Source organism: Tigriopus californicus, chromosome 9 (genome assembly GCF_007210705.1).
Source record: "Tigriopus californicus strain San Diego chromosome 9, Tcal_SD_v2.1, whole genome shotgun sequence".
Lineage (NCBI taxonomy): Eukaryota > Metazoa > Arthropoda > Copepoda > Harpacticoida > Harpacticidae > Tigriopus > Tigriopus californicus.
The window spans coordinates 9853334-9878987 of NC_081448.1; the positions used below are offsets into that span (position 1 = coordinate 9853334).

Here is a 25654-nt window from a genome sequence, read left to right on the forward strand (position 1 = left end):
TGGGAGGGTGAAATGTGAGCTCGTTGGGGTCAACTTAATTACAACTTTCACACGACGTGTTCTCGGGTGGATTACAATGAAACTTTGACCGATCGTTTTTCATCAACAGCTCGTCCGCGTTGCTCGAAAGGCTCATGTTCTTGCATGTCATACATTACTACGGCGTGTTTACTTCCAGGAGTGGTTTCTGACATCTGAGGTGTGACCAGGAATGTCACCTTAAGCAGTTTTGTTTCAAAAAAGCCCGTATCCATAAGCTAGCTCTCAATTTCCAAGTTTTCGTTTTCAGAGCAAAGATTCAGGTTGTTCCATTCGATCTTCTCCAACTTGGCTGAAATGTCACCAAAAGCCTGGCTCCATATCATTTGGAAAGAGCATCCTGGTCCCATGGCTGAGAAACCAGCGTCTCGCTGAATAATCTACAATAAAAATATGACATGACAAAAGTTCATGGTTCTTAATACCCAGGTAAAAGTTCTTGATGACATTTTGTTCCAGAGCGCGACTCAGGAAACGGTCATCTGAATGCGAGAAAAAGGGTGGAGGATGCAACTAAAAAACTGAAACACACCAAATACGTACTAGGACTGGGAGCTTTTGCTTTCCTCTTTGTCTCTTCTCTCTCAAAGTAGTTATGTTCGGTGAAGGTATGGCCAACCTTGGTGTCATGTTATATTTGTGGACAAAGGCAAACCTTCCACGACACTTTGGGAAAACATCATGCAAGCATTTCCATTCTTTCTCTTCTTGGTCTCCTCGTTCATGTGTCTCTGTCCCTTTCTAGTTCCGAGACCTTATTTTTCTTTCGTGTCTTTTTTCCTCCCTGCTTGCCTGCCTGCCTGCTTGCCTTCCTCAATTTTTCGTTCAGGTCCTGGCTTACCCCCAAGTCCGGGCCCAATTCAAAAGCTTGTAGTTCCATGCCGAGAAACTACATCACACGTGAATGTGAAGAAGCAATTTCGTGGCTCTGAGTAAATAGATTTCTTTTCGTCTCTCTCCTCACGAACCCCAGAGAGGATCTTGGCCATGAGAAGTGATCATCAGAGGGAAAGAGAGAAAAGAGAGGAGAGGATGAGAACTGAACAGAAAAGAAGAGAAAAGGAGGAAGCGGGGGCCTACGCCTGTATGTTTGTATCTAAGCCACTGAGTTCACTGGCCCACTGGCTGGGTGTAGAGATGCTATCTGACTCCTCCTTCTCGTCTCTCTCTCTCTCTCTCTCTCTCTCTCTCTCTCTCTCTCTTTCTTTCTCTTTCAGAGTCTTGTACCGTTTTATTCTCCTTCTTTCTCCTCCTCTCTTTCTTTTGTGGCACCTCATGCTCACCTTGGCCGTGGTTGCTCCATCCACCACCTCGTTGCGTCGGCCTAGGGAGTCGAGATCCCATGCACTTTCTTGAGGGAAAATCTCGTGTCGTCGTCGTCGTCGTAGTCGTCGTCTTCGGCGCCCTGGAAGCTGGAAGTACACAGGGAGCGCCGTCCTCTCCTTCGCAGTCTGGCTCCATGGCTCCTCTGTCTCGCGTGGCCATCTTCACTGCTCCGGGAATCCGGAGGCGAGTCCTCTTTTCCTTCCGTCGAGGGCGACGGAACTGCCTGCGCTCACTCCTCGAAAGAACCTGCTGAATTTTTAGCGGGAGAACTTATTTTCTTGAGCTCCGCCAAATCCTTATCGGGACTGGCGATCGTCACTCAATCACCGGGAGTTGTCAGCCTGAAGATCGCGACATATTTCGTTTCGCACTTCTCCCCACGCACGGCCTATCTACAGACGGATCGGCGAGCCCTCAAAGCTGCTTGCATCTTCTTTCATTAAACTCGGGAGGAGATCGAGCCGACTGAGGAGGACCAGGACGAGCAGGAGGAGTGGGAAGGAGAACCACCACTAGCTTGGGTAGGCCTGATTCGTCTCATGATGAATGGTTGTGGCGCAAGCAACAGTTGACACCGCAACAATCGGGCGACCGGCAACAGCTGGATCAACCTTTTGGGGTTATATAGCCACTGATTGGAATTATTTGAGAGTGATAATCCTTCAGAATGACAATGGGGATTCTCCGCGGCGGTGGGGTGGGGGTACCTGGAGGCAGTTCTCCACCCACATCCTCAAGTGTGTCGAATTCAATGTCAAGTGAAACGAGTCAAGTACCCATCTGCTGTGTCGGTTGTGGGGAGTCTATCAAGGATAAATTTGTCACCACGGTTCTAGCCAAGCCTTGGCACGCTACCTGTGTCCAATGTGCCGAGTGCGGAGTGCAACTGGAAGAGAAATGTTTTGCACGAGACGGCAAGATATTTTGCCACAATGATTTTTATCAGTATGTACTTGATTACGATTACGTTTGAACCCCACCCACCCACCCAGCAATTGGTTGGTGAGGATTGTTAGCACATGGCTTCAACTGACTCATCCTCCTCGTCTTCCTCTTCTCCTTATTTTGAATAAAGCCTCGGTAGCTAGCTAGCAAAGTGTTCGTTCGTTTGTTCTATATTCTTGCTCCCTATAAATGGCGAATGGGATACCATTTAACAGGGGACGGGGAATGATGCTATTATTGTTACTACTATTAGTTTTCCTCTTCACATGGTTTCTGTGTGGCTTTTGGGTTTTACCACGTCGCCCCCAAATTGGGTGTTTTGGACCTCATTTAGTATTTGCATGTCGTGAATGTTACAAAGGAATGTGAATTGGTCAATTTTCTGTGGCGAGTTATTACGAAAGATTTCAAGACGAGGAGCTCTCAACTATCCCACACAACACCTTACGCACTCACACACACACACGCTCGCTCACTCTGGAGCCTTTCAGTTCACGTTAAAAAACCCTTCAAACCACTTTTCTGTCGGAGCGACATGGCATTATGTTTATTGCCAGCTAATTATTGCCCGTAAGTGTTGGCTGTCAATGGGCCATTTGGAGGGAATTCACCTTGAACGACTTTCCATATTCATCTCGTGATCCTTGGTGGCTTTGCTCTGAGATTGGTGGGATGCATTAACTCCGGTTTCAAATGGCTGCAAACGAATTGAGATGTTGGGTGAACGATTTTCAGAAGTGCATTACCTACTTTGTTAGTTTGTTTTAGTCCACACAAAGTGTGTGGTGGGGAGTTCTCGACAATTTTGTGTAAATACATGAACAAGACGACTAGACTCCATGGCAGACATATCCATCTGTTTTATTGGCTCAAAGTAGCACCAACTTTGCTCAAGATCCCAAGTTGCAACTGTGCTCGAAGGTCGTGAGAAACAGTTGCCGCAATTAAGCCAGGCGACTACCGAGTAAACCCACCATAAAGAAAGAAAGAAAAGAAGAAAAAAAGAAACGAATGAAAGAAGGACCAGAGATAGAAACTACCACCATACATATGAGCGTTTTTAGAACCCCCCCCAAATTTAACTGGGGCAAATAAAGTCCGCGTTTTCGCGTTTTCCTTGAGAGCAATTACGGATCTTCCACTTCATTGAAGCTCGAAGAGACTTTTCAGATTACTCAGTCCAACATCTAAACTCAAAACAAAATTCCAGATTATTTCAAACTGTAATTCATGAGTTGGTTTCAATCAGGGAAGGTGAACGAACAAGCCTGAACTTGTTGCAACAACCCCCGATGGTCAAAGTAGAATAATCAGTTTAAACTCTTGCCCTTCTATCTGCACTTAATTAACCAACTTGATAATTATGTTCTTCCGATTTCTCTCAAATCAAAGAGAATGAAGTCCAGATAAAAGTCTTACTCTGTTTGTGTAGAGGCTAAACAAGTCCCTCAAGCAAACATCATGATTAATAGTGATGGCAATTTATGGAGAAATGGGATCCCGCTCAATAACCTCTTCATCGGCGAATCAGAGAGACATATAAATAAACATTTTTATATTTTACTCGAGGTCGAACGAATACTGTGGCCAATAAAGGGCAGGAAACACGCACCACCCTCTCTGTCTTTGGCCATGTACGTACGTACGTACGGTCTATACAGTCGGTCTATCTCGAATTTTGAAATTCTCACCAAGTCTCGGCAGTGACTGACGCACATTGAACAGGGAACGAACCAGTTGTACGTGAGAAAAGCTTGTATATTGCATCTCAAATGAAACCTGAAGTCTGATCTCGCGTGAGAAGGTGTCGTATTTTAGTGGGTCAATGGCGAACCCGCCTCACATTAATGGCTGTCGAAGGTATTTTAAAACTATTTCAAACTTCTCTTCATAGGTTCGCAAGCCAGCTAGAGAGGTAGGGACGAGCTGACGCCGATTTTCGTTCATCGGACAAAGTCTTCTGATATTTTGTTACGTGAACTTACGTACGTACATACGTACGTGGTGGGTAACTCGGCCCAATTCTAATGGGAGACACTAAACATTTATTTCAGAGGTTGGTTTTCTTCAGGGTTGCCTTCCAAATGACACGAAGTGCAATAGAATTTGAGGAGGCCCTCCTGGGGCTTGAAGAATGGTAGCACTTTTTTCTACCACGCTAATGTCAGGCGCCAATATGCCCAACATGAGCTCCATTCAGTAATTTGGTCATATTCATGGTTTTTCCCAGACTTCTAACGGAGACCGGTACAAAGTAACAAGCACTACCAACCATCACTCTACCATCATGTGCATACTCCGTCGTACTACTACAACCTCCACCATCAACACACATGTATACACACATACACACACACACTCGCACACTCATTTCGCAGATTGGTATTGGCATTGGCAACGGTCAAGTGGTTTGCTGACATCAATTTCGCTCTGGATCCAGAGTTGACGAGATAAAAGAGAACTGTGTTCTCAATTCGTTCCACTTGTAATGGAACCATGGATGGAGAACGAGCGAGGCGAGGATTGGCTCTGTTATGAAAAGACATTGATCCTGCCTGACTGACCACAAAGAAAATGAAGAAGGCTTCAGATGTGGGTTGGTTTGAGCATTGGCGGATCAGAGAGTGTGTCTCATCACGTTGACGATCAAAGCCAGACGAGGAAGATAAATCGATTGAGCAGCTCTCTGATCCTGGTTCTCTTATTTGACCACCATTCTCCTCATGAAATTGACTTTTTGGGGGGAAGAAGAAGCTCTCTTTGGTAGTTTGGGTTGGGTGGGTGCATGGTTGGCTTCTTCATGCCGTGTTTCGTTGTTGTCCAAAGCTGCTGAGGATCTACTACCGTGCGGACGGACAGACTCGCTACTCAGGGGATAGACCCAAGCGATCCTAAGAATAATACTATAGATTATCGATATTTGAGGAAAATGTGGGAAACAAAATTGGATCCGAGCCAACACCACCAGGAAAATTATTGAACAACTTGTTACCATGTCCCAATGTATTTTGGCTGATTGTTCGGGAAAAATAAGATTTGGATTCCATCATCTCCAAACAGGTTGTCATGATCCCAATCAGGTGTGCAGGGAGCAAGAAATCAGCAGGAACCTTCGATATCGCAAGTGCTTATATGTGCCAACTGAAGGGGATCAGGGATATGAGAGCTTGGCTGGGTTTACCCTGGGTATACCCAAGTACGAATGGATGGTAGCAGGGCTCTGTGTGGTGGTGCTTGCTTGGTCTTCTCTCTCATCTCAAGGATTGATTGAGAGGGGAAGAAAATTTCTAGCAGCCCTTCTTCACGTTGAAGGGTTTCGTTTTGGGGGCAACTTGAAAAAGGAACCTCATAAATCTCTCCCTTTGAAGGCTTTTAAGTTTGGAATTGTGTCGCTTTAAAGAAAGACGAAGAAAAAGAGGAGGGAAGTTGGACGACTCCTCGAACTGTTGTGGTGGACACAATAATAGGAAGACGGAGTGGGCGAAAACTTTTCACTTTTTAAAGGGTTGTTCCGCGAGGCCACGGAATTTTACAATACCTACAAAGCACACATACACACACACACACATGCACGCACACACCCGTCTTGTTTGAAAATTGAAATGTCATGCTTGTGTACACTATATACAACCGATCGCCCACCTTGCTCTCAAAAGTAACTGTTTCTTTCTCTCTGTCTCTTTCTCTCACTCTACATAGACGATATGGACCCCGATGCAGTGGATGCCAAAACGTGATTCATCCCAACGACATGGTGAGAAAAGCCAAAGAGCGAATATTCCATCTCACCTGTTTCACCTGCGTCATGTGTAAGCGTCAGCTCAACACGGGAGATAAGTTGTTTGTCATGATGGATGGCGCGTTTGTCTGCAAAGATGATTACGTCGCTCATGTTCTCAATAATCAAAGCAACAATGTCTACTTTTACGGTAAGAAGTCGCCAGCAGCAAACAAGCTCAAATAGCCTGTCGAATAGTGTCACACAGAGTCATCCATTAGCTTCAGTTATGACAATAGCCCCCCCATCAAATTAGTTCAATAAAATTGTCATTAAACGTAATCAGCTGGGGCCGCCAGGGTCTGGGAACATGTGACAAATACATCAGAGGTAGGCTATTAACAAGATACAATTAATAAAGAGGCATGCCATGAAAGCTAAAAATGCAAACCTTGACAGGGACATGAAAATAGGACTACAATCAAACGTCATCAGTCAAGGAGGGCACAACTCCACGAGCCTACATTGTACATGCCATCATGGCATACACGTGGTCAGGCCTGATTTAATATGCATTCGATCAGGTCCCTATGCACGATCATGAATGGCCTTTTGGGGGTCCTGCGGTCAAATTGGACCGGGATTGTAAAATGCCCACCTCTTTCTGTCCCCTTGAAATCATTAACGGCAATTTATTTGCCAGTACTTATAGGATGGGCACACTTGACATGACGTAGCAATCAGGGTTTGTTTACATTCACTTTATGGGTGTATGAATACGTGAATACTTACAATGTTGCCTTGACCGTACGGATGAACTGTCGTCACTCTGGAGTTTGATTTTACTGCTTTCATGAATCCATAATGAATCATGGAGGAACGAACAAATGTCAAGATGTCGTGAGCGAGTTTAAATACTGCGACTGTGACACATGATTTTGGTTGATCCGGAGATTGGATCAAGGTCCACATACCCTAGCCAATTGATTGTTTTACATGAACCAACCACCAGTACCTCGTCTAATTGGGAACAAGATGGCACCCACGTAAATGATCAATCATCATGTCCAGATTGAAAACAAACCAATTTCGAGTGAATGTCTTTTTGTCATGTTGTCAACCTGACCGCAAATCTCGATCTTGTCCTCACCACGAAAAACGGAACGTAAAAAGGAAGAAGTCGCTCCAATGTAAAGTGTGCGTGTGTCTCCACGGAGTGCTGCCGCATACACACGGAGGGAAGGTTTGGTGTCGACGCCTCTAACAGGGTAGTCGTGGTCCTCGTTCAATCGTGGTGAAAGGCTGGTGGTCTCTTTGGACACCAGAGGTTGCTCTCGATATCTTTCAACCTTCTTTGTGGTAACAATCTCTAGTGCATACGACTCATACGTATCATGATAGTGGAGGTAGTAATTCACTCAAAAGAGATTCATGCCACCGTTGCCACTCGACTCGTCAGTGAGGCTTGTTGTACTGTATGTAGGGCTGTACCTACGGGTACGAACGTACGTCTTTTGCTGCACAGGCAATTGGAAGAAGAATAGAGGATCTGTTGGTTTTCTCGTCCAAAAACCAAAACTGCGGTTGAATGAGAGAATAACATGCCTGATTCTTCCTCCCCACGATGTGACGTGGAGGAAAGAATGAGAGGAGGAAGAAGAGGATTGCTTCTTGCTTGACTCCAACCACAATGCTCGCACCGATCAATCATGTAAAACGACAGAAAATCGAGTTTTCATCAACTTCCATCAATCAAAATCAGTTGGGAAAATAATGCAAATAGGAGGAGCGGGAGGATCAACGGGCAAGGAACGTACGAACGAACGTGCCTTCCTCAGATGGACCTGGGAGCTTTGAATGACTGCCAGAGAACCGTTTTTCCATTTAAAGTGGTGGTTTTCGGAAATTGCCCTCCAGTTAAGAGGCCCTACTGCCAATCTCAGATTGGAATGCCAATCCAAACACAACAACCGACTGACAAGGGCTCGAGCCCTCTGAGTACTTTGTCGTTCCTGGGGAGAAAAGAAGAACAGGACACTCGACATTCCTGACCAGATTTTGATGCTAATAGATTCATTGAATATGCATCTCGCAGCATTTTGATTTGACCAATTAAGTAACATGGGGTTCTGCTCATTTTCAGATTGCGACGAGGACGAGGACGATTACGCGGAAGAGAATGACAGATTCACCCGTCCACAACTCAATCTATCAATGGCAGGAACATCTTCGCCCAATGAGTCGTCGTTGCTCAACGCCACACATACCCAACAACGACAACAACCACCAACATCATCATCATCATCATCGTGCTCACATTCGATCATCTCGTCGTCCCTGGAATTGATCTCTCCGTCATCGTCATCGAACTCGGCCCACGAGTTCCCCAGCCTCCCTCAGCCACAATTTCCCCCTGACCAGGAAACCCCTGAATTGGTTGCTCATGTCAATCCGAGAGCGCACGTTAAAGGTGCAAAGGATGAACAAGGTAACGCATTGGAAAAGCATCAGAACAATATAATAAGATGCATGGCGACTTGCCTTTCCATGGGCTTAGCCAAAGCGTGTTCCCTTCACAGAGTTGCCGAGTATCAGATATCGAATGTGACAACAAAGTCATCACGGCCAATTTCGTGAAATAGCTTTTTGTGGCATTTTGGTTGAGTGCTGGCTTGTGGTTCTTTTTGCATGACTAATTACCAAAGCCGTTACCTCTGAACCATGTGTGTACTGTAGCTGTGTGGATGTGATGTACTAGTGTATGTGTTTGTGTGTTTCAGAAGAGGGTGAAAAGAAAAGCCAACTTTGTGGTGATCCCATCGATTCTCTCGAAATGGACGACGGAAATGGAGTTAACAAGCGAAGAGGGCCCAGAACGACGATCAAGGCCAAACAGTTGGAGGTCTTGAAGGCCACTTTTTCACAAACGCCGAAACCTAGCCGTCATATACGAGAGCAACTCGCAAAGGAGACGGAATTGCCTATGAGAGTCATCCAGGTAGGCGACATTTTTATTAATCCCTGATGATGGAAGCGAATTCTTGGTCGTCAATCGACACCATGTGATTACGACAAGTGCTCATCAAAATCACACCTCGTCCATTCTCAAGCCATGCACGTACATGGACGATTCATCCGTTCTACGTGCTTGCACATCTCTCTCAATGCAATAGCGTTTGTTCTCTGAACTGTCAACTTGAAAGGTGTCATGAATATCACGGCGAGAACTGTGATAATCATAATCATACTTGTAATGGTAATGATTGCCATCAACGAATCACCTGTGGCAATGACGAGCCAGGCTGGCACTACCATTGACTACACGATTTCAAGCCAGGCATCTCGCACCTTTTCCCTCCGTGTATTTGGATCCATCGATCCACGAATGCGTTTCGATGATGGATTCGGAAGCGGAAACAAGCACTCTTCTTCATCATCATTGGCTGTTGTGCACGTCACTCAAGTCTTTAGTTATGATTGTATGGCATAATAGTGAACTTGAGCGAGCCTCTCGACCAGGTGAGTGTGTGTGTGAGTGTGTGCGTATGGCATGGCTGTGGGAGTAGCACCAACATCTATCTACCCGACATCCCTGGAGGTGTTCAATGGCCTTCACTCTGGTGTATGAATGAAATATGCTCTGATCCATCCTCTGGCTCTCAAGCAAAATGAAGACATATTGATTGACGAGTTTCACACCAACGAAGGATCCGCTTCGTCGTCGTCGTCAGCTTCCTTTACTTCATCGAGTTCGTCACTTGAGATATACAGAGGATAGTGTTATAGCTTGTTGGGTGTGAGTCAGCGGAAGCCTTCGTTGACGTGGTTGTTACTCTCAGCAGGAAAGGAATTTGCCTCCGGAGCCTCAGAATAGGTACCCAAATGTCGTCTCAGGCGACAGTAACCATCATCATCATCATCGTTGTCATCATGCACAAGTCAAAGAGGGCTTTTATTTATGGAAGAAATCCTAGTCCGAAGACTGATACGTTTTGGAATTTGGAAACTTACGGTTGGATATGAGCCTGTTTTGAACAACGGGAGGCCTACTCTCTAACCTCCGTTCTAATCGCTTTGACCCGGAGGGTCTGATGTCATTGACAGGCTCAATTAGAGAGCGGTGCGATTCCACCCCAGCGCTTCAAAAACGGAGTTCTTAAAGATCAGTACTATGAAGTGAAGTCGGCATCCGTGATTGCCACTGGTGCAATACTCTATTGTACGGTGTGTCTGTGTGTGTGAGAGAGAGAGTGTATGTGTGTGTGCGTGCGTGCGTGTGAGTACGCCATCGTTGGCTAGTTTATAGAGGCATGGCAGCCACAAACAAAGATCTCATGACGTGTTAGAACGGTAATTAGTGCACAATTCATTTCCACTCAGCAATTAGACGATTCTTTGAAGGTGTCACTGAGAGTATTGCGTGAGTGAGTCAAGGGCTACGACGAGCGAGATACGTAGTCACCCGAAGAATTCTGAAAGTTTCCCCTGAATTGAACCCTGAAAACGCTGAGGAGATCAGATTATGATGATGATGATGGTCCTCTTCTTGAGACTCGGAGACTGAAAAGCCATTCCAGACCTGTTCTATGCACTCATGTAGTGCGTAAGCTCGCATTCATTGGAGATCCCAGCACAAATCTGGAATTTAATCTCGCCCCCATCTGAAATGTCGATACAGTCGTAAAAATGGCAGAATCGCTTCTCTCTATTGTTGAGAGGAGAATGGGTATCACCATCCACATGTCAAACAATCACCTGTTGGATGAATTTAGATCCCATGACCCTCCGACGGAGAATCCCCGGAGCTCCAAACATGAAAAAGATCAAATAAGATCATGGGGATATGTCGACTTGAGTTTGAGGAATTCACAAAGTGTCATTGGGAATGTCTGTAGGAGGGCTCCATCTCATATCCACCTACAGCACAGAAGCTTGCATGTACACTGTACACACATATTGCATATATGTACAGTGTACACAACAGTACCTAAAGGGGTACGCCTCACATGTTTGATACTACCGTTTATCAAAGAAAGAGAGGAAAGAGAGATTGAAAATCATAACACTTGAAGATCAATATCTTGGCGGATGCTTTGTTCTCTTGTGACGCCGGAAAAAAGGGATGCTGTATACTGTATGTACAATACTTGCTTGCACCGTGGTGGTAGAGACTAAACAATGGCAGATCTCGTTTTCAAAGCGGGCCACTTGTTTTCTTCGGTTATGCTTGGTCGACTCTTGGACAAACAAGTTCTATTTTCATGCACGAATAGTCTTGATGCTCCATGAGATCGACTCTCGGACAGGAAGGCTCCTCGACCCATGCTGCTCACCATGCACACAATGCACTAACAGAGGTGCAAATGCAAAGGGTAGGAAAAGAAAAGCGCCCGTCCTCCTGCACTATCTCCGAGCTTGACCGTTCCTTCGCTGAGTCCTTGGGACTTATTCAAATGGGTAGGTTCTGATCTGGTGTACCAAGAAAGAGGTCATATCAGAACTTGTGGGCTCGTACACAGGGGGATCATGCCCATTTCCCAATCGGATTGATTCGAGCATTGGTAATCCTTTAAGATCTATCTCGGAAGCGTTACAGGTCATTGGACTGAAAAATACGGAAGACAAGGGAAATGGGAAATTACTTACGTACAGTACATTCTTTCAAGAAACAAAGGGAACACGATCCATGCAGGTTGGGAGTTGGAACGGGAGATCCTCGGACGACCTCATGCATTTTCAATGAAAGAATAGTATCGGAAAATAGATACGATAGAAAAAGAGCAGCTGAAACGTCAAACATGCGAAGCCAAAGGCGTGTAGATGCAAATGCCAAATTACTGCACATCACCACCCACTAGGCAGAGGTCACAAGAACAGTCAGAGGCGGTTGATTTTTGCTCCTGCTTGTGCAATTCGCCGACGTCAGGCAATGTTGCAATCCTGTCATTGCTTCACGAAGAGTCAATCCATCAGAAAAGTTAGTGGAGAAGTTTGCGGGGAAGCTTAGCAAATGCTTCCATGTCCGAGAGGGCTTCTTCCTCTTCTAGCTTTTCTTTTTGCCCGGGTGAACGGTGCTTGTCGGTGAGTGAGTGAGTGAGTGAGTGAGTGGGTGGGTATGTAGGTAGGTATACTGTACATATACTTGTAACCGGGAAACCCGTGGAGAATTGTGAACGGACTTCAAAGAGCTCGGAGGTCAAGTCGGAGGGTTTGTTTCACTTCTTTGGTCTCCCCTTGCTCTTCTTTCTTTCTCTCTCCCATCCGATAACCTTCTTTTGCAGCAATGACATCTGAAGAGTGCTCTCTGTGTGTGAGTGTGTGTGTGTGTGTGTGTGTGCTCTAGTATGCGGCATGCAGTAGCCAAAAGCTAGTGTTGCCAGTGCAAAGAAGTCATGGTTTCCCCTGGTTTGAACAAGAGTACCACCGCCAAGGTCTTCTTGTTTCATGCTCGAATCCCGCTGTGATAACAGATACAATGACGAGGCTTCCTCTTCAGACTTCAGCCTGTTGGTGACGCTGTTGAGGTAAAGGTGGTTGTAGTGGTTGGATCTACAACTCTCATGACTCGTCTCTTGGAGTGGCTCCTGGTAGGCCAATTCAACGCGACCACGACCCAAAACTTGGATCTATCGCTTCACCCCTCTGATGGGCAGATCAGAGCGAGAGAGAGACAGAGAGAAGCCGTGGCCGCTAATACAAGGAACATTTAACTTGATTGAACTCGTGATGAGCTTCTCTGTCATCTTGCTACAGCTGACTTATTCCCCTGTCTTGTCTTTCCCAGCGGGCGGCCTCGTCGCTTTAGCTTCCATCCTCCGCAACGAGCAGAGTCAAAGAAACCAAAGCAAAAAACACGATTCACATGAATTCAGGACCTAGATATCTCAACCACGAGGATCCAAGAAGAAAGGGTTTGAATAACTTGGGGCGAACTTTTTGATCGAGCGAGCAGTCACACACCAGACACCTTGGCAAACGAAGCTTCATCCGTCCATCAGAGCCACGGCGAAAGGCTAGAACGACCATTCAATGTCCATTTCGTTTTGTATTCCACTCGAGAGTTCCACGGGGATGTTGCTTCTAACGTCATTTATCTTGAGAACGTGAACAAAAATATTCCATTCCAGCTTGATTCTGTCACACTCACCCACATCAAGACCAAAAGGGATAGAGGGAACCTGTCCGAGGATGGTTCTACAGTAGTTGGTTGGTGCCGCTTGACATCTTCATAGGAACCTGTCCGAGGATGGTTCTACAGTAGTTGGTTGGTGCCGCTTGACATCTTCATAAAATCAGTTTTGGTCGTTTTCCCTCCTCCTCCTCCTTCTCTTCCTTAGCCCATCTTGAAGTAAGATGTGAACGTGCCCGAGTCAGATGAGAGAGCGAGAAACTCTCTAAACGGCGGGGGTTGGACTATCGTCGCACCATCTTGACATCCCGGTGGACAATTTTTGGCCAAGCCATCCCAGGAGTTATCTCTTCTTTTCAGTTACATCACTTGACTTATGGGACAGGGTTAAGGCATGAGAATCCATCTTGAGGGCTTCAAAACGCCTCTCGTCTTCGTAAAGACTGCCTCGAGAGCTGGGACGACTTGCTACCACTCGTTTGACCATTTTTGGAGGAGAGAGAAAAAATCAACCCAACAACCTGTCATGCACGTCTGATTGCCAACTGCGTTGGGTGCCAGTTCCCAACATTGAGGGCCAAGTAGAGTGAAAAAAAACTCGGCATCTTCATTAGGAAAATGAGCTTTCACGGCATGAATTAGACTTGACCAAGACTTGGGCCGAGATTGAGTAACTAAGCACCCACCGCCTTTGAACTGAACATACAGTGAGTACTGGTTAGTGTCAAAAAGCACTGCCAGTGTTCCCTTGTGGAATTGTCAAAATGTCGGTTTACGTTTACGTAGACAACCATAAACCATGTCTTTCAGGCACTTGGCCTCTATTTACGAGACTAAAGCAGCAAATTTGAACAAGTTTCATTTCGTTTAAGCCTTTCTTTTCATGCCTTTTCCAGGTTTGGTTTCAGAACAAACGCAGTAAAGAGAGACGCATGAAGCAAACACCCACGACGCGGGGCAAGTTCCTCTTCGGGACCAAGGGGCAGAAATGGCGTGGATTCGATAAGGACAATCGATTCCACTTTCACGAGGGTCGACCCTCAACCACTGAATTGGGACTCTATGGTTTGTCACCATGCTCTTCGAACTCCCCCACTTCGTTATCAAACTCGTCTCACCTCATGGGTGCACCTCTTGGACATGACCCACCATTTCAACAACCCCTGGATGGATCGCCATTGCCAGGTGAGGGAGCCAATCAAAGAGACATGACGCCCAGTTTGTTTGCTTCTGGATGGACCAGAGTTGAAAGTTCTTGACCCTTGAGTAAAGGGAGATCGTCGAAGGTAGGCTCAGTCATTTCTTCCCATGGCATAACGGAGACAGACACCTTTTCCACTGGATGGACGGATGGAATGGATGGATGGATGGACGGTGGGTGTACGGTCGGTAGATGCGTGTTGGCCCACTTGATGCCTATTTAAATCGGTCGGATTCTCAACTTCTTGCATGTTGGCGCCAAATTATGATCTCCCAGGTGCCAGCTACTCTTTCCTCGAACAACAAAATTGCTCGACTTTTTTGAGGTCAGAGAAGCAGACTACCGCACATGAGAAAATGAAGGGAGTAAATGAGCCGCGACCAACGCCACACACATACTCAGACATATCCAGCGTCTCTCCTCATATTAAGTGTGTACTGTATTTATGTGCGTACGCATAGAATGAGTGTGTACTTGCACAAAACCGCTTAAGCTCACTTGGTAGAATGCCCGAATTGCCGTGGCAGTCATGATGGGAATGGTTTCTTCTCTGGTCTGACAGAAACAGGGTGGCCAACCTGGACTAACAGTGGTTGGGACTTTTGCATTTAGTACTTCCAACGACGAGAATGAGAAGAAGGAGGAGGAGTAGGAGAAGAAGAAGTAGGCAATTCCATTGCTCTGGATCTTTTTTACGGCCTGAAATGATTACTCTCATTCGAGGGAATAGTAAAGATTTTATGACCTCTCCCAGGGCTTTTTTCCGTCCGAGCTATCGGAAATGTAAATACCATTGCTATGGATATAACAATTCAATCCAAGATTGCACATGTTTGTTTTCGGTTTTTCTGTCTTAGGCCCATCTCCACTGCAACAAAACCATCAAAGCCCCTGTGATAATTTCTTCGGGCATCGTCCCCCCCGACTTGGCTCTGAAGTTGCCTACATGGACGAGCCTGATCATCCTGGGCGAGATCTCAACGCAAACCTGACTCTCATGTCATTATCATCCTGTAGCTCATCGGCCTTCCTTGAACGAGGTAATGATGAGTTGGCCTTTCTTGGAGCTATTTGCCATACACTCATTTAGAAATAAATCATGATTCCCTTTACAGATGACATGCAAGATGCTCCGGGCGAGTCATGGTAACCGCTAACGAACCGCAAACAGATCTACAACTCATCATCAAGAGCGTTCTTCGCACATTTACAACAAAACGACTTGCACACTACTGGTGGTTGTCGACGTCGTCGTTGTTGATGTTGATGATGATGATGATGAAAATGATGATGACGTTGGCTCATGGCGATTGGGATCCGTACATTTTGTTTTCCCCCTGGGGTAAAGTGAATGAGATTGGAGACTTTCGAGATTTCGATTCAATCGTTTGTTCGTAACTTGCTTGTGTCCTTTTTGGAAATAAATTGCCTCATAAATGTCCAACTCAGTTCGTTGAATGGTAGAATGGTTGTTTGGTGGTGGGTTGGTGGTGTCCACAGTTTATTCGCGGTCTCCCTCCCACTTTCCTGACTCAAGGTGATATTCCACGAGTGTTCTCATTTTCAATTTAAGTCACCTTTTGAACAAATTCCCACGTAATCCCCCATCTCTTACCACCATCTACCCTAAATGGCCTGGCACATTCATTTTCAGTGGGATTTTTGGTGCCACCTCATTCCCTCGTCGTCTCTGTCTTTCTTTCTCTCTTTCTTTCTCTCTTTCTCTCCCTCTCTTTCTTTCATTCGGGTTTGCAACTACCATAGCAAAGAAAAAACTCATTTCGTTTCAAGATTAAGTTCTTTGCATCTTTCCCTTTATAGTCTTCTCCTTCAACGCCATTGCATGTGAGGCAACCAAAGGCAAGACGAAGATTGGCAATGGTGGTGGTGGTGGTGGTGGTGATGTTCTTTCTTTCTTTTACAAGCTCTTTTGCCGTAGGGGTGGTTGCTCGCGAGAAATGACATGTGTGTAGTACCAGGACAGCAGTCACGAGTACGAAATAATCTCACTAGTTCAGCGTTTCATTTTGACTGCGAAAACATCCAAACCATACATGTACATTTTCCACTCTCTCTACTACAGTGTATTTAGCTAACCACTACCAATGATTTGAAAAACACTTAGCCTCCCAGGAATGGCCTCCTAAAGGAAGAACGCTCAGCTCGAAAAAACTTATCAGGATAGAGCGCATCAGCTTACTTTGAACCTTGCATTATCGTGTCATTAAACGTGTTTGTTCAAGGGAACTGAGATCAAGCGTCTGATTGGATTTCGGGTTCCTCTCTTATTTTGATCTTCAAGTGGTGTATACGAATCCGAGTGAAGGTGCGTCTCCCTTCTTGTCTTTCTCCTCCTCTGCCCCCTCCTTCTCGTTGTCGACATTGCCATCCTCGCCGTCCTCACCGTCCTCGCCGTCCTCCGAGGATTGAGGGAACTTGGAAACTATGACTATGCGGAGTACTCCGTTAGTACATACGGGTGTACGGACGTACGAACGCACGGACGGACTACAGTATAGAGGCGATGTGTTGAGCGAGGAAATGTGTGGCTCAAAGGCAGCGACACAAAGCGCCACGATGACTTTTTGATGCAAATCCAATCTTTCTCAAAGGACCTTTTTCTTTGTGTCTTTTGGAGCGAAAGTCCCCATTGGGGAATTCTCTCATCCTATGTTGTCGCCGTCGCCCTCATTGTCGTCCCTCGCTTTTGTTAGAATGGATTTTCCGATTTGAAGCGGGGAACGAATGGGACACAACGAACACAAGAAGTAGGAGAACTATTCGTGTGTGTGTGTGCGAGAGAGAGAGAGAGAGTATGTAAGTATTTACGTACGAGTATGCATGCATACATGGCCTCTGAAGGTAGATATAAAGGTGGGCGGGAGGCAATATGTACGAACGAACCAACAACAAACGAACGAACGAACAGGGGAAGCGAGGCACTTCCAAGAGAAAGAGACAGCAACCGTCGCTGTTCCATGAAACTGCTTTCGATGGAAAAACTTTTTTCTTCTCAGCAAAATATTTAAGCCAGCGAAAGTTTGTTCAATTCCAAAAGCCATCTGCTTCTTAACTTTAAATGCCTTCTACTTAGAAGACCCTTGATCTTCCGTTCTTATGACCAGCCATAGTAGGTAGTAGTCGCCTCGTTCCATGTAACGTTCGTTCACAAGATCGCCATTAATGGCCTTCTCAATATGAATGAACTTCGCCATAACGAGATTCTGTCCAGCTACTTTTTTCCTCTCAGATGAACCGTCTCCCCTGGATAAAGAAAAGTCAATTCGAAGTTCCTAGATGACAAAAGATCCACTCCAAACCTTATCGTGGACCAAGTCTCCACCTTTGAGTCAGTCAGAAAGAGAGAAGGGACCCCGCACGAAGCTAGGAACGCGGACTTAATTTCCCGAGGTTCCAATCTGTAGTCATAAAGAAATTCAAGATTACAGTCCTCCTCCGTCCTCACCCGCTCAGCCGTTTTCAGTCGGGAGCCCTTGGACATTTTTCATTGAAGTCCCGACTATCTGATCTTGGGAGCATTGGCACACGAGATCGAGTGAAACCACCCCAGAAGACCGTGTTCCACAACCGTTTGGAGGATACTCTGTGGTAGTAGCCTACTCCGATCGAACATGGAGACCGACAACCAGCTCCATTGGTATTATTCCTCCTCCTTTCCCTTCTGTTCTCTTCCTCTCCATCCATCCATCCATCATCATGGCTCGCTGAAAGTGAGCGAGTTCCAACAATGGGTGTGATTACCCTGATTACTCCTCAAACATAGGGACTCTTGGACCAGCATTGGCACGTGAACAAAACGTGTCGAAAACGAGATCAAACTTCTTCTTGAACACACACAAACGAGCTTCCATATCCTGGCGCACCGAGTCTTGGCGTTCTTGGCTCGAGGGCCACTCGTTGCTATTGGGGCTCTGGGCTAATCTGATTGAGATGTATTTGACGTCTAAAGGCACAATCTACAAAACAGAAGTGGGCCCTTGCCATAGGGATAAGGAGATCGAGGAAGTCTGGTAACCCATTAGAAAAACACAAGTTCTCACAGCTTTGTTGCCAGACTCTGTGGGCTTATACTTGCTCAAGTTACTACGAGTACATACAAAGAACGACGACCAAAATAAACGCCAACCTCGTCTGGCAAGTCGTAGTTAGGTCATGGTCATGGAGCAGCATGAAACTTATCTCCCACAAGTTTGATCCCCCCTGCTTCTTCTGTTCTTGGGCGTCAATATTCCGAAAATCAATTTTTCCACGCTTCCCTCGCATGCCGACAAAGGGACTTGGGAAACTTATGGCTATCAAACCGAGAACATAATGTAATCGAACTTCATGCATCTTTCTTTCTTTCTCTCTCTCTCACTCTCTTTCGTTCCCGGGGACTGTTTAAAAAAAGCTCCCCACCACTGCTTCTGCCGACTTCCAAGGGGCTATCCCACATGAGTGTTGTACAAGGTACCTGCTTGGGGAACACGTGTTGGATGCTCTAGACACTTCTTTTCCCGTGAATCACCGATATGGAAGGAAACCCCAGGAGAAATAATAAAACCCCAAGCCTCACTTTGTCCCAAGACACACTATCGTGCTCGTTCAGGAGTCAAAGAGTTTCCAATTTCAGGGCTCAACTTGGGGTTCTTCAATAAATCTGTCATTGGAAGCCGGCTTGATATCTTGGCGGCCAACGGCCAGAAACGCGAATCATTTGGGTCTTCTGGCGTACTTCTCCTCGTAGTCTACGCACAATCGATTGATTTCGATTTAAATGCAATTCAGTCCTTGTGCTAACGTCAATGGCAATGGCCAATGTGTAATCGGATTACAATGAGAACAATACGTACATTGAGAGGCGGTGTTTCAGAAGCTGCTGATTCGAATTCAAACTGGAAATGGCAACAAGTTCGTCGTTCCGTTTCGGATGGAAATGGGCACGTTATTGATGCTGTGAACTCAATTGGAAAATAGCCATTTTGTGCCCGTGCCAAGTTCCCTCGGTGGCTCTGAATTGATGGTGTTCGTGATTTGTTCCACTTTTTGGACCGTTGAACATTTTTGGAATGGTTTATCAGACTCACTCTCCCCAAAGATTCCACGCTCACACTTGCACACAAGGGAGAGAGAGAAAAGAGAAAGAGAGTGGAACTATTGACGTGAACGCGCCTAGCAGCAATTCGACTAAAACGTGTGTATGTGTGTGTGAGTGTGTGTGTGTGTGTGTGTGTGAGCAAGAGACCAAGAGCGGCGAGAGGGTGAACGAAGTCAGAAAGACGATCGAGTAAGCGAGTTCCATTGGCATATCAAATGGAACCAGTCAACTCGGAGCGGGTCACGCTTCCCTGATAAGGTCTATCACACGGAAAATTTCCACCGACTTTGGGCATAAAGCGAGAAATATCAAAGTACTAACTAAGCGATCCATTCCTTTTTTTTCAGGGTAGCACCGGCTTTGGAGATGTTCTAAAGCAAGACTAAATTCTGTCAATCTGAATCTGCAGGTGTTGTCTCGACATCCCACCACATCATCTGATATTAATGTAGAGCATAGTAGAACATAGGAGATGAGAAAAATGTACTCCCCGTCAGTAGGGGACCCTGGTGTCAAAATTTGTGGCTGGATCGTCGTTCATTTTTTTAATGGTTGAAGGCGCGTGAGCATTGGGAGGATGGAAAGAATAGATGGATGACTAGATGGGTAACTTGGCGTCCTTAGAAAATGACCAGAACGGATCTAAATCACATTTCAAAATCCGCATCATCTTTTCTGGATTCCCTCCACCAATGAAGCGCCTAATGAGCCTTGGAAATTGACACATGGCCTCATTTGTTGATTTTGAAGGGGTGCATTTTGTATAATGGCAAAATGGAATAGCGTCAAAACAATGATGCAGAATATGAATGTCCATTCGTACGTCTATTGGAGGAAGTGTGAGAGACCAGACGTGGTGTCATGGTTAAGTTCGAAAGGTTTTCTAGTATGGCAAAAGTCCTCGGTTCAATTCTCTTTCCTGGCCCTGCACTAAATAAACACCCAAAGACGGAAAAGTAATCTTTTCCCAAGTTATGACATTATCTTTCCTGATTAAAAAAGAGCCCCAAGCCCTTACATAGTCATATGGCGTTGCATACGGTTACTGAAGGACAACCTCACAATCTTGCAATAGGCTAGCCACTTACAATCGTTTGTCAATCATAAGTGGGCCTGTTATCTTTATCCGTTTTGACCCATATCTCCCTCATTTTGTGGCAGATTAAGGTAAGTATGAAGCTCCAAAACTCAATCAGAGTATAGACCTCTTTCCGAATAGAACTCTTTCCGTTTTTTTGATGAAATAATCTCATTTTGAACAATGAACACACGTCATCTTGACTCAGTTTGTCAACAGGCTATGTGCAATAATCAATAATGTGTCGACACCACTGGTCCAAAGGTTAATATGATAATGATTTGCAAAAGGTTACACAAATTTCAAATAATGGATTTGCAAATTGGATAAAATTCAACTAGTGAGCTATATCCTGTCTATCCTTTTTCCAATTGTTACATCGATCAACCAGAGTGAGATGTCTGGCTCCATGGATGACCTAACTGAGGCCGGCGACTGTTAGTCGTCTCAATTACAGCTCGGCTTGATCTTAAAGTCGTCGAAGATTTTCTGCATATCTCGTTTTTCACGCTTGAATAGATTCGTTCATTCGTTATTTGGAAGTTGTCATAACTTCATTACGAACTGTCGCTTCTGTGTGTGGTCTCATGTCTTGGTAAATGGAGTGCAGAGCCCACCGAGCCATTGGGAACATTTCGTTTCATCCCACGTATTGGAATCCATACATTTCAAAGCACATGCACGCACACACTCACACACACATACGCACAGTTCATAGACACCCCATGCACTTGTCCTTCAAAGCATGATGGAAATCACTTCTCCACCAAAGGCGTTCTCCGACACAAATAGGGAATTAACAGAGCTCAATAGAGTACTCAATAGACTGTAACGTCACACGGAATTAACCGAATACAACGCCCTCCCCTGTTTCGAACGAATCCAAAGGTCGAAAGAAAAACCGATCGAGGAATGGCGACAAACGGCCAATCTTCCAATCTTCTCAGTCTCCATCCACTTGACTGCTAATATTGTCAATACTATGCTATGGACTGACATGCCACATGTAAGGTCTGGACTTTCTGGCGCTCGTCCACACTTCCATCGACACAACCGGAGATTTGTCAATCTTTAGTTCCATGATGGAACCAACTTTGGCCTCAATGTGGTCAATTAGCCGCTGTGGGTAAATCATGTCGCATGTTGTCGGACCGAAGCTAATGGTCCCCGATCGATTGGTGAGCCGCTCGCAGTTTTGCCCTTAAGACAGATTTCCCCCCCATCCTGGCATTACTATGCTGAGAGCAAGTGTCAAGGTTCTTAGAACTAAAAAAGATGACCACAAATCTCATTGCGGCTATTCAAGACAGACGAGACTTGAAGTGCTTAAGCGAGTACTTGTAGACTAATAGTACCACTACGAGTACAATAACTACACGTGATTGAGGCTCAAAATGAGCAACAGCTTGTTCGTTCAAATTCGGGTTTCGGAGTCGAGTTCGAGGAACGGACGAAGGAGCGAACGATGGAATGGCTCAGCTGGATGCCGTCTTTGAAATCTGACCGCAAAACCGCGAACTCGAGCTTTCAGGTGGGCAAAAAGGACATGATGATGAAGTGACTTGGTCGCTTCTCGGGGGATGGAGGAAAAGCGACAAACCCCTCGATTTGTTGTTTTCCAACGCCTGGACACACTGGAATCCATTTCTCCCCATCGGTCCCAAGACAGAAAAAAATAGAATAATACACTAGTCAAGCCAATCATCATCATCATCAACTTCAACAACAACAACAACAAGAACATCCTTTGGCCACAATGNGGAGGAAAAGCGACAAACCCCTCGATTTGTTGTTTTCCAACGCCTGGACACACTGGAATCCATTTCTCCCCATCGGTCCCAAGACAGAAAAAAAAACAACGAGAGCAAAATCTTTACCAACTTTCAGAGGGGTCAGTGTCGCAACCCTCGAAATCGATGGCTAGCTCTGGAAGGGATCATGGAAGCTGGCCTGTTCATGATCTTTTTGGGTTGGCTGGGTCAGCGACCAGCGGGAGGGAACGCCAAATTTCCAGGGTGAGTTTGACAGAACACCATTTCAACATGACGTCGAGCCGAACTTGCGCAAAACACCCCCAAAGAACCAAAGAACGAAACGCACGAAACGAACGAAACGAGCGATCGTTTTTCTTCAAAACGGTATTGAACATGTTGCGAGCGTTGCCCCAAAGGTCTGTTTGCGAGGGGCAACTGCTGCCCGTCGAATGATCAGACCCCGGACTACTCGTCACAACGATCGGACTGGCTCTGGGCTACGTGGGACACAGAACTGGTTGGCTGGATGCACCCTCCTCTAAAACTGCCACCCCTTCGCGTAAAGACGACCCAGAACTCGAGGTTTGCGCGGACCGTGACCATTCTAGCCCGTGGGGTCAAGTGCTCAAACATCGTCGAATTTCTTCCTAACCCAAGAGAAGGATTCATTAACTGACCTTCAATTCGATTGAACGGACGTGCATATTCAAATCTCTGTACATCGTCACTCGGTACAACACCACTCCCAACAGCAACAACTGCAACTACTAGAAGAAACCATCAGAATCTCGACGCGATCGATCGATCTCTCCTTTCTCTACAACACCATGGATTGCTTCAAGTGTGGCGGAAGCATCCAAGACGACTTTGTCTACCGAGTCCAAGGTTATCCTCATCACAAAGGCTGTCTCCAATGCTGCGAGTGTCACGCCTCGTTGGAAAAGACTTGCTTCTTTTCCCAGGACAATCAGCTTTTCTACTGTCAACAGCACTTCTACCTACAACACGGACCACAATGCCCCACATGTAAGCTCCAAATTCAATGGGATGAATCGGCAATTCGACTCGAGGATGCCTTCTTCCATTCCAATTGTCTCAAATGCTCGACGTGTCAGGTCTTGGTGGGAAGAGGGGACAAGATCGGATTCAACGCTGAGGGTCATCTTGTGTGTGCTCAACATCACCAGGTGACAGCGGGACAAGACGAACAGCCGTCATCCAGCATCTCGGAAGAGGACTCAGACAAGCTCAGTGTGTCGGACATGGACAAGGAGGCCGCCCACGATAGTCCCAAATCCAATGAGGACGACTCGGACAGCGAACGAGCCAAGTCCGACGACGGCAAAGACGGCAAACGACGAGGCCCACGGACCACAATCAAGGCCAAGCAATTGGAGGTGCTCAAGAACGTGTTCGCCCAAACACCCAAACCCACCCGACATATGCGCGAGCAACTGGCCAAAGAGACCGGGTTGCCCATGCGAGTGATCCAAGTTTGGTTCCAGAACAAGCGAAGCAAAGAGAAGCGCATGCATCAAATGCGATTCTTGCCCCGAGGTCCGTTCTTGCCGCCCAATGGCCGACGATTTGCTCCGGGATTCTGTCTCCCTCCCAATGCCGTGGTGTTTGACAACTACAACCCTTCGTGTGGTGGCCAGTATCCTCCACGATCCGACTTCAACAATCAAACGTATCATGCAGTTCATATGAATCAAGATTTTGGCCATACCGGTATGGACACCCATCTTCAACTGGTTTCCAACTCGAATCCCTATCCGTCTCCACCTCCACAAGCCCATGACTTTCCATCCCCAGGGCACCAAATGCAATTGAATGAAGAGAGTACCTTCATTTCAGAGATGGGCTATCCTTCACCGCCATTAATCCAAGAAGATGCCTATCAACCACCGCAAATATCAGTATTGTAAATCCTTACTAACTCAAGCCATTACCTGTGATATTATCTGCCTAACAGAAAAAAAAACAGTTCCAACCTTGATCTCATATGTCGAACAATAAAGCTAAACCAGTTTAATCAAAAGTGTTCCGGGAATCATTCGCCCTTTTCGGTCTTTTTTGGTCCAATTAACTGTTTTTTTGACTACCAAAGTTTTCGAATTCATAAAATATTCATTGCACTCGATCTTAAACAATGGCTTGGGATGCAAGCTTTTGTGAGGGAGGAATGCATCACGAAATCTTCTTCATGGTCGCTTCATTACTGGATGGATGGATGGATGGATGGATGGACGGACGGACGGACTCTTCGTGAGGCTTCCCAAGACCCCAAGGTAAAAGTTGGGGACGACGACGAAAAGAATCCGTCCAGACCGTGCAGCATTGATCGACTTCTGACAACTTGACAAATGACAAGAATGCAATTCAAATAAAAAAAGGATTCCTGACATTTTATTTTGTGAAATGTCAAGTGGAGGATCCATCTTCGTTGGCCGTGCTATTGAGTGATAACCCGATATTATCTTTCAATCATTCATGGACAAAACCCGAGGAATGCTCACACAAGTCGTCTGACGACTGACTTCTGACTGACTTTTGTCATCCCGTTCAGATGAATTGAGATCCGGATGGATTGAACATCAAATCTGGCTTGTCTCCTCTACTGTACAGTACACAATAGGGCCAAGCGAATCTTTTATTGACCTGAGGATGATTAGATAAATATTTCTCGCTCCCGATCTTATTTGCCCGACTCATCCGAGAAGAACCCTGAATCCGCTACCACTGCATTATTCAAAGGACCATCATCGACCCTCCCCATTCAAGTTGGCCGTTTCATCAACATTCACAGAGTACCAATCGAAAAGTGCTCAAGCATAGCTCGATTAAAGAAATGGAGAGAGAAAAGGGATCCAACTCGTTGGATCATAATGTTATCATAGTTTTCGTGTTCCATTTTCAAATTCAAAACCTACGAGCTTTTGATCCGAGGTCCCACAAGAGAGGATGGCGCCAGGGAACTGACTGACTGAGTGAGTAAGTGAGTGAGTGAGTAAGTAAGTAGGTGGGTGCATGGCTGGACTAGCTGGTCCCTGGATCCTCGAGATGGGATTGTGGACTTGTGGCTGGGTAAGTTTGGATAGCCTCAGCTGGAAACGGATTAGGGATTAACCCGTCCAAACAAGACAATATGAAAACGAGATGATGGAAAGCAAACAATGGTGGAGGATGTGGAACACTCTGATGGGAATGACGACCGAGCAGCTTCGAGAAAGAACGATAAGTGGAGGATCCGGAAAAAATGCTCCAAGAACTAGAGCCAGCTCATTCTCATTGGATAGTTGATACGGAGGAGCTCTGATGGAAGAGACTTGAGTCGATAATTCAAAGTGTCTGCAAACTGTACAG

General features: G+C 45.9%; 2 protein-coding genes across 2 annotated transcripts; both read left to right on the forward strand.

Moving 5' to 3' along the window:
- The first annotated feature begins 1480 nt into the window (after nucleotides 1-1480).
- LOC131887034 (LIM/homeobox protein Lhx3-like) lies at nucleotides 1481-15802 on the forward strand. The gene is made up of 7 exons (XM_059235522.1): nucleotides 1481-2310; nucleotides 6010-6239; nucleotides 8172-8516; nucleotides 8809-9026; nucleotides 14054-14342; nucleotides 15216-15398; nucleotides 15474-15802. Exons 1-7 carry the CDS (start codon nucleotides 2033-2035, stop codon nucleotides 15506-15508), a joined length of 1578 nt encoding a protein of 525 aa, XP_059091505.1. The 5' UTR covers nucleotides 1481-2032; the 3' UTR covers nucleotides 15509-15802.
- A 6618-nt stretch (nucleotides 15803-22420) lies between these two features.
- On the forward strand, nucleotides 22421-24324 carry LOC131886383 (protein lin-11-like). Its single transcript, XM_059234690.1, has one exon. The coding sequence runs from the start codon at nucleotides 23116-23118 to the stop codon at nucleotides 24214-24216; it is 1101 nt and encodes a 366-aa protein (XP_059090673.1). The 5' UTR covers nucleotides 22421-23115; the 3' UTR covers nucleotides 24217-24324.
- Nucleotides 24325-25654: the final 1330 nt, after the last annotated feature.